This window comes from Sesamum indicum, unplaced genomic scaffold (genome assembly GCF_000512975.1).
Source record: "Sesamum indicum cultivar Zhongzhi No. 13 unplaced genomic scaffold, S_indicum_v1.0 scaffold00120, whole genome shotgun sequence".
In the NCBI taxonomy this organism is placed as follows: Eukaryota; Viridiplantae; Streptophyta; class Magnoliopsida; order Lamiales; family Pedaliaceae; genus Sesamum; species Sesamum indicum.
This window is the reverse complement of record NW_011628049.1, coordinates 521,720-530,531: the sequence shown is the minus strand read 5'-3', so window position 1 is coordinate 530,531 and position 8,812 is coordinate 521,720. Positions and strand designations below refer to the sequence as shown.

Genomic DNA, 8,812 nt, shown 5'->3' with positions numbered 1-8,812 from the left:
TCTACAACCACGCTTACTTCGGCACCTTCTATGATCACTGGTCGGTCTTTGATCATTACCGTAATTTTTTGATCTTTTATCCCAGATAAGATTGCACCAAGTTTAGATAAAGAATCAGCCCTATCATTCTCACGTCTTGGGATCTGTTGAACTGAGCATTTGCTAAATTTTGCCATCAATGATTTAGCTTTCTGATGGTACATAATCATGGATCTTTCTTTTGTTTCATAGGTGCCTTCAATCTACATTGCTACTAGCTGATAATCAGTATACACCTCGAGATCTCTTGCTCCAGCTTCATAGGCCAACTCCAATCCTAATATCAGTGCTTCATACTCAGATTCGTTGTTAGTTGTTGAAAAAGACAACCTTGTCGCGACCTCGATCTCCACCCCTTCTGGTCCTTGTATCAATATGCTAGCTCCTCTGTTACCAGCATTGGAAGAGCCATCCACATGCAGCATCCAAGTCGTTAGTTCTTGATTCGGCTCACTAGCGAGCTCCATCACGAAATCCGCAAGTACTTGTGCTTTTTCAACGGTTCTAGCCTGATATTCAATATCGTGCTCACCCAACTCAACCGCCCATTTCACTAATCTCCCTGACGCTTCAGGACGAGACATTATACTCTTCAACGGGTGATTAGTCAACACCACTACCTTATGTGACTGGAAATACGATCCTAACTTGCGAGCAGTTACTACCAAAGCTAGGGCCAGTTTTTTTGTCTCCGCATACCTTTTCTCTGCTCCCTGTAACATTTTACTTATGTAATACACTGGATTTTGGACCCCTTGGTCCTCTCTTACTAACACCGAACTCACAACATTGTCTGAAACAACTAGGTAGAGAAATAATATTTCATTTTCTCTTGAATTTGCTAGCAAAGGTGGTGATCTCAAACAGTTCTTTAGATCCTGGAAGTCTCGTTTACACTGTTTCGTCCATGCAAATTCTTTGGCTTTTCTTAAAATTTTAAAGAATGGTAAATTGCAATCTGTTGATCAAGAAATAAAGCGATTTAGATAGGCGATCTTACTAGTAAGCTTCTACACTTCCTTGATGGTTGTAGGTGATTTTAACTTCATGATTGCGTCTATTTTTTCTGGGTTTGTTTCTATTCCTCGCTTGCTAACCATGTAACCCAAGAATTTGCCTCCACCAACGCCAAACGTACATTTGCTTGGGTTCAAATTCATCCCATAAGTTCTTATTATAGCGAACGCCTTTTTCAAGTGTGACAAATGGTCATATGACCTCTGACTCTTTACAAGCATATCATCAACATAGACCTCCATTGATTTCCCGATTTGCTCTTTGAACATCCTATTCACCAGCCTCTGATAAGAGGCACTTGCATTTTTCAGTCCAAAAGGCATTACATTTTAACAGAAAATATCACCATCAGTCACAAATGACGTCTTATCTCGATCCTCCTTAGCCATAAAAATTTGGTGGTATCTTTGGTAAGCATTCATCATGGACAAAAACTCATATCCAGCTGTGGAGTCTACCAATAAATCAATTATTGGTAACGAGTAAGGGTCTTTCGGGCAGGCTTTATTTAAATCAGTAAAATCTGTACACGTCCGCCACTTCCCTGATGCTTTTGGCATACCACCATATTTGACAATCATTTAGGGTATTGGATTTCAGAAATGTACCCAGCCTTAAGCAACATGTCATTCTCTTCCTCAATGATGCGGTTCTTTTCCAACCCAAACGATCTCTTCTTTTTCTGTAGAACAGGTCGCACTGTTGAATCAATATTTAACCGATACACGATCATCTCCGGGTTTATTCCTTTAAAATTAGATGGACTACATGCAAACATATCCGTATTATTCTTCAAGAACGCAATCATCATTGTTTCTAGGTTTTCGCCCATGCGTGGCCCTATTCTAGTTGTCTTTGTGGAATTACCTTGTACCAGTTCTACTTCTTTGTGTTGATCAACGGGCTCAATTCTCACTAATTTCTTCTTCTGCAACCCAAACTCACTTGAATCATCTAACTTTCTCTTCTTCTCATTTATGTCTTCAGGCTCGACTCTTTCCACCCTCTTCTTCAAAGATGGGTCTTAACACCTTTTCGCTTCCACCTGATCGCATGCGACCTCTCCTATTCCATTTCTAGTGGGAAACTTCATTTTCAAATGATATGTTGACACTATTGCTCTAAAAGAAATAAGTCCCGATCTCCCTAATATAACATTATATGCAAAAGGAATGTCGACAACAAGAAACTTTGCCATCAGCATTTTTTGCTTAGGTTTCTCCCTTATGGACACGGGCAATTCCATGGTTCCCAAAGATCCGACCTCACTTCCGCCGAATCCGACCAGTGGGATTCGTAACTGTTTTAACTTTACATGATCTAACCCCATCTTTATTAGCACATACTTAAGAATAATGTCTGCAAAACTACCATTATCCACCAACATCTTGTGGACCATGAAGTTTGCAATATCCATCTTTATCACCATTGGATCGTCGTCTGACCCGATCCTTTCACCCATGTCTTTGCTTCCTAATATAATTTCTTGCTCAGGCTCGACGTTCATCATGAATTGTCTTCTTATACTTGTTTTACTTTCCCTTTCGAACCTTTTTCTCGACCTTCTCGAGTCTCCTCCTCCTGGACCACCTGCAATAGTATGAATTACGCCTTTCACAGGACCAGTGTAGGTAAGAAATTTTGAAGTAATATTTTCGAGTATGATAAGTAAAAGTGAAAATCGTAAAAAAAGAATTATTAAAATTGACTTTCTGATTGAACTAAATAATCATTCAATTGGAGTCTAACAATTCTTAAATGTAAAATTTTCAATCCAACTCGTCTTCCCAAAATGAGAGTCTTTTGTAGGCATATAAATTCATAAAAAAGAAGTGGATGTTGAATAAGGTTGTTTAGAAGATCTTACAGGCCCAAGATCTTGTTGTTTATGTTTATAAATATTAGTAATGACAATTTTAAAAATTGAAAGATTATCGTGTTCAAAAAATAAAGCTCGAGTAGGAGGCAAAGTCGGACAGAGGGGCAGACATGCTTTGCTTATCCATAATAAACAATAATGCTGCTTCTTTCCAATGCAATCATCTTCCTTAATTCTCTAAAATACTCCACCGGTCCTACTTATTATCTGTCTCATCTAACCATTAATTATTACATTTGAAAATTGTAGAAATTACTCCAAACTTTACTTGCTTTCTTATATTTCCTTTTTCCTTTTTTTTAAAGATCATATTTTTTTTAATTTATTGTAAGATATACACAGACGTGAATGTGTGTGAATACACGTATATGTACTCATACAACTTTAGCATATGACTTTATGTAAAGTGGGAAATATAATAAACTCAAATGAGGCGGTTTTTTGATTGTATGAAAATCTTGTAAGTAGCTAACTATATGTATTTGCTTGTAAATTTGCGAGTTATGGTTAAGTTCCTTTCTTTTCCTTTAAAACTAATTGCAGAAGTGTGATATATACTCAAACTAGGACATGGAAAACCCTTGATTATAACAAATGTTAACTTAAAAGAGTAAGATTCAAATACTCTTTAAAAAGAAACACACACAATATTGTTGAGGCTCCAAATCTGTCTTTCTTGTCCAAACGCATTTTCTTTTCTCTGTCTAGAATCTTTTCTTCTCTTTTTTATTTATATGCACTTTAAAAAGTTAAGATGAACAATAAACACAATATAGAAACAATTTGTCTATGGTTTTTTGCGCCTAAATCTCTTTCTCCTTTTGTATTATTTAACACAAATTAATCGTATGTACATATGAATTTTGATATGACATAATTAAGGTGGCCGTTACCTTCTACGAGGCTCATTAAATAATTGTTTTTTGGAAACTGCACAACAAGCATATGTTACGGACTATATAGCTAAGATATATAAATTTCGGAATTATGGAAAAATTTTGGAGGTGATGAATTAGGTTCAACCTTACACAGAAATGAATTAATATATGCTGTCATATTTTTGTGTTTTCTCTTGAGGTATATATTCTTAATTGTGATATAAGGTATAGTGGGTATTGGAATGAAAGTAGTAGTTGGCTGCACAAGTTAAATCCAACAGGGAACGTGCACAACATAATTCTTGTGCCACATTGCATGAAAATGACAAGAGGAATTGAAAATGTTGTGGTTGTTACCTAAATGTAATCTAGGGATAATTATGGATGTGGTTTGAGAAATTATATTTAATATTTTTATGTTTATTTTTATTTAATAAATAAATATTTTTGTTTGTCAAAATTTATTAAATTTATGGATATTAATAAAAAACTATATTGATAACAGATATTTGTGTTATATTCAAAACAGGAGATTGTAATTAAATTTGCTAAATTTGTAATTTTATTGAGAGTTTTTATCATGTTATTAATACATAAGCTTATTGTAGTAGTTGAAGTTGTTCATATACATGTATAATATATACTACATACACACTTAAAACTGAAAGCTGATTTTTTTTTTTTTTTTTGGAAATTTTATAAAAATAGAGGTGATTTTTTTAAAAAACAAATGTTCACGTGGAATAATAATTCGACACCATCACCACTTAATTCTCACCTTTTCTTTTAATAATTATAGAATTTAAAAGAAACGAAAATGTGGAATTTTCAGTGGCTTGTCGTCCATTTGAAGTGAGATAGTAAAATTGAGAGGGAGATCTGTAATTATGAAGTTTTAATATTTAAATTGAAGAGTATAATGTTATTTGCTTATCTTAATATGGGTGTACTCAATTACGGAATGGGGGATGCAATGATGTACCAAACGCTACACTGTTGGAGTGAACAAGAACAAAAACAAAAACAAGAACAAGAGAAGCTCCTGCGGCTGCGGCTGCTCCTCCCATACCAAGCAAACAAGGACACAAATGTAATTGCAAGGAAGCGCATCCGCAGAAAGAGTCCCACCCTTCGACCAGTCATTCCACTTTAAACTTTGAAAGACGGCCCCCAATTTTGTCATTTCTTAAACCCCACTTTTGGCTCCCCATTCTGCCCCTGCTCCTCCACCACCTTCTCCTCCTCCTCCTCCTCCTCCTAGCCTACCCCACACCCTCACCCTCCCTCTCCCCCCGCAACTAAAACCCAGACCAGAAGAGAAAACAACACTACTTCCACACACAGAGAGAGAGAGAGAGACGTAATACAAAAACAACTAAAAAGAAAATAGTAACGGCAAAGCAAATAATATCATTTCAATGGAAAACATTTCCCATTCACTTCCAAAGCGGAGCTTCTCCTCTAATTCCTTCAATGCCGCCTTCACTTCTCACAAGTCCGTCTACGACGACGTTTTTGGTGGCCCCCCCAAGTTTGGCCTCCCCACTCTCGCCCCCCGTCTCGAGGACTACTCGGAGATTTTCGGCGGCTTTCACGCCTCCCGATCTTCCTCCATTCCTCTCCTCCATCTCCCGCTCATTGCTGACGACTCCGACCAACGTTTCGACGTCCGAACCCCCGGTTTCGACTACTCTGAGGTTTTCGCTGATTTTGGAGGCTTCGATTTTACGACGTCGTTTGAGGATTTAATCGGGCTTTCCTGCGGTGGGTATGACTCCTCTGATGACCCGTGGTATCGTTTCTTCACTCTTCTCTCAGTGCTCGCATTATCTATAAGGTTGATCGCTTTTGGGGTTCTGGTTTGTTTCATCTTGTTAATTCTACTACAATATGAGGATAAGAATCTTCCACTAATTGAACTAAGGCTGCCAGTGATTTTGTATGACGGGCAGTGACTTCAGTATGTGAAGGCGGATATGAGAGGGAAGAACCATTGTATCAAATGCGAAGAAGGAATCTGATACTAGATTTTTCCCCTTTATATTTACTATTGCTTCAACTTACCAAAGCGTATATGAGTAGCTAATAGGTGCATGTACTTCCATTTAATAGAAACTGATATCACTATTTAAAATGGGTTGTAAAATTCCGCCCATCTTAATAACTAATGAGAAAAAATGCTCAGATATACTGGTTGCAAAATGTATGTTTATGAAGCATTTTTCTTTTTCAAATTTTTATTCAGGGAATTATCTTTGGTTAGTCATGGTTTATAGATACAGAACAATTTGAAGCTCTCTCGTCTCTCTTATTTGTTAGTGGTTATGGGGGGAGGGGGCCGCAGGGGTTGAGGGAGTAGAATTTTACCCAAGTTTAGTGTATGAATAAAGAAATTGGTCAACTCTCAAATTTCTCATTGTCTTTGGCTATCCTTTCATTGTAGGAGTCCAGCACAGAGTGGGTCTCTGTCAGATGAATTAGATCCTCTGGCTGGATCTGACAAGAGTCACAGGTTATCAGATGGAGATGTTCACCAGTCTGAAAGCATTAACCAGTTCAATATATCTTACAACAAGTCTAGTCAGAGAAATGTGGGAACAGTTTTAACTGAGAGCAGTCATGTAACTAATTTTAGTGCTGTTCCTGGATATACTTTCTCTCATTATGGAAGCCCTGCTTCCTGGAAAGGGGAAGATGAGCACTGCTCCATGCATGTGAATGATGATCTCAACAATTGTAAAGAATTTGGGGGAAGAGTTACAGAAGAAAAATACTACAAGGGCTTGTCTAACCTCTTACCTAATGGCTTTAACTCACATGGGTATGACTTGAATCCTCTAGAAAAAAATGTAAATTCAACTTCTGTGCGGGATAAACCATTTGTGACTATCTCTGATATCAGTCTTCGAACTAAGCCTTCACGGCTGCCGCCGCCTTCAAGACCTCCACCTTCCTTAGTTGTTAAAAATGGAGAATGTGGGAGATCAAATGCAAAACTCAAGGCTTCCAAAACTTATGCTTTCGACAGAGTGGCAGATGATAGTTCACTTTTCTTTGATGTGGAAGTGGATGCTGCCACATCTGCTGGGGATAGGGAAATTGGAAGTCAGAATGTTAAAGTGAAGCATGGAAGCACTAAAGAATCAATTGAGAGAAAGGACATGTGGGACAATAGTGTTATGCAAGTGGAGGAGGAAATAAACAAGAATATCAGGCTAAGTAGCAACAGTGAGGATGAGAAAATGGTTCAATTGCGTGGAAAAGAAACCGCCGTCTCAGCACATGTTCTTGAAGACAGGATAGGATCAAGAAAGGGCACCGAAGAAACTTCAGGATCCCAGGATGTGGAATATCATGACGATATGGCCGATAATTTTTCTGGGGTTGTTGCATGGAGGGAAGCAAAGGAATATTTTGAGGTCATTGAAGAAAATATATCCAGGCAGGCCTTTGATACAGTTGAGTGTTGTGATACTTTTCTGCAACATGTGAATCAAGATAATTATGGACATCAGATGACAACATACTATGGAGCATTTAACAAAAAGGGAAACGATAAGAAATTTAAAGAAAGAAAGGAAGCTCCTGAAAGGAATCAACCTGAGATGACGGGAGAGCATTGTGACTGGGGTAACATGCTGCAAAAGGAAAAACCAAAAGAAAGGTTGAGCGAAAAAATAGAGTTTGAGGAGAAAGTAATGCTGAACAAACTAGCCTGTATATGTGATTTAGATATGGTGATACCCGAAAATTTCCAGCCGCTTGGAGAAAGTGAAAAGCTAAACGGCAATGTGAGTGCATCAGAATATAAACTAAAATTAAAAGCATCCCATAAAGCAATGGATATTGAGAAAAGATTCATAGATCCTCTAATTATGAAAAAGACTAGTGGGAAACATAACCAAAATATTCTGGGGGAAGAATGCCAGAGAAGACTTGAAGATGTGGAGGGAGCAGAAACCACAGAAATAGTAAAGGAGAGAGCAAAAACTGAAGGAATTGGAAAACAAACTAGTGGCAGTTCTGGAATTAATGAGAACAAACTGAAACAGACTCATGAGTTGAAAGAGAAAGGGATGGTCCTTAAAGAGGCGAAGAAGCATGGACAGAGTGGCAAGAATTCGTATATAGATGCTGGGCATGAAAAAGGTGCGATTGAACAACTTTCTTGTGAAGTTGACAAAGACAGGAAGAGGCTTATTGAGGCTGGTAAGCAAAGAGTGAATGAGTTGACATCTAATGAGGCTCTTGAACAGGTTGGAAATGACAAAGAAAACAAAGTGATTCATGAAAGAGAGGCAATTAAAGAGAGAAATGGAGATGCTTCCGGAATAGAAGAAACCGCTCTGAGATTTAGAATGGCTGAGGCTGAAGCAGGCGAGAGGGAGGAATCTTTTGCAAAAAAGGACACTATGGACTTGAGAAGAGATGGTTTACTTGAAGAACTCAGTGAACATGCTGAAGAAATTGAGCCCATTGACAGGATTGGACATGAGGCAGAAGTGAAATGGGACATGGATGATCATGTTCTCATAAAAGGGGTTCAGTTGAAGGTGATCGATGGAGAATGTAAACTTGATGAAGCAATTGCCCCTGAGGTTTCCTGGAAGCATGATAATATTGAAATGCTGGAAGTAGCACAAGCAGAATTTTCACCTGAAGGAAATGGTAGGTTGAATTTGAAAACTGAAGATGATGGTCAAAAGGTGAAAGAAATTCAATTCATCTGCAAAAGGGTAGATATAAGGGATAGTTTCATCCCATGTCAAGTGACCAGAGAGTCTCTCATCAATGGAAGGAAGGTGGAAGATGACTCATCAGCAGCAGAACAAAGTGATGATACACTATGTTCAATAAAAAATGCTACATGCCTAAGGGACAAGAATTTTAAAGAGAACCTTGCCTCAAGAAACCAGAAAATAGGTGATAGAATAAGAAGGCAAACTGAGGTGGAAAATGAACTTATGAGAAAAATGGAAGAAGAAAGAGAGGGGGAAAG

At 37.9% G+C, this 8,812-nt stretch overlaps 3 protein-coding genes across 3 annotated transcripts in view; 1 reads left to right on the top strand and 2 right to left on the bottom strand.

The window, feature by feature from the left end:
• Positions 1 to 242: 242 nt before the first annotated feature.
• LOC105179080 lies at positions 243 to 1,379 on the bottom strand. Its single transcript, XM_011102675.1, has 2 exons — positions 1,137 to 1,379; positions 243 to 752 (listed from the first exon to the last, which is right to left on the bottom strand). Exons 1-2 carry the CDS (start codon positions 1,377 to 1,379, stop codon positions 243 to 245), a joined length of 753 nt encoding a protein of 250 aa, XP_011100977.1.
• Positions 1,380 to 1,633: 254 nt separating this feature from the next.
• On the bottom strand, positions 1,634 to 2,518 carry LOC105179079. Its single transcript, XM_011102674.1, has 2 exons — positions 2,102 to 2,518; positions 1,634 to 1,984 (listed from the first exon to the last, which is right to left on the bottom strand). The coding sequence occupies exons 1-2, from the start codon at positions 2,516 to 2,518 to the stop codon at positions 1,634 to 1,636; spliced, it is 768 nt and encodes a 255-aa protein (XP_011100976.1).
• A 2,248-nt stretch (positions 2,519 to 4,766) lies between these two features.
• The window catches only part of LOC105179078 (auxilin-like protein 1), a gene marked incomplete in the record, with an annotated part of 7,215 nt that continues 3,169 nt past the window's right edge, over positions 4,767 to 8,812 (top strand). The window contains 2 exon segments of the mRNA XM_020691223.1: positions 4,767 to 5,605; positions 6,257 to 8,800. Coding sequence (XP_020546882.1) covers positions 5,232 to 5,605; positions 6,257 to 8,800 — 2,918 coding nt within the window.

What these genes read in the sequence shown, in the direction of transcription:
- LOC105179080 (XM_011102675.1), bottom strand. Translation starts at nt 1,379, where the DNA reads ATGCCTTTTGGACTGAAAAATGCAAGTGCCTCTTATCAGAGGCTGGTG. An exon ending in GCAAATTCTTGGGTTACATG is followed by an intron (nt 753 to 1,136) that starts GTTAGCAAGCGA and finishes AAAATGTTACAG; the next exon opens with GGAGCAGAGAAAAGGTATGC.
- LOC105179079 (XM_011102674.1), bottom strand. Translation starts at nt 2,518, where the DNA reads ATGGGTGAAAGGATCGGGTCAGACGACGATCCAATGGTGATAAAGATG. An exon ending in GAGAGGTCGCATGCGATCAG is followed by an intron (nt 1,985 to 2,101) that starts GTGGAAGCGAAA and finishes TTTGGGTTGCAG; the next exon opens with AAGAAGAAATTAGTGAGAAT.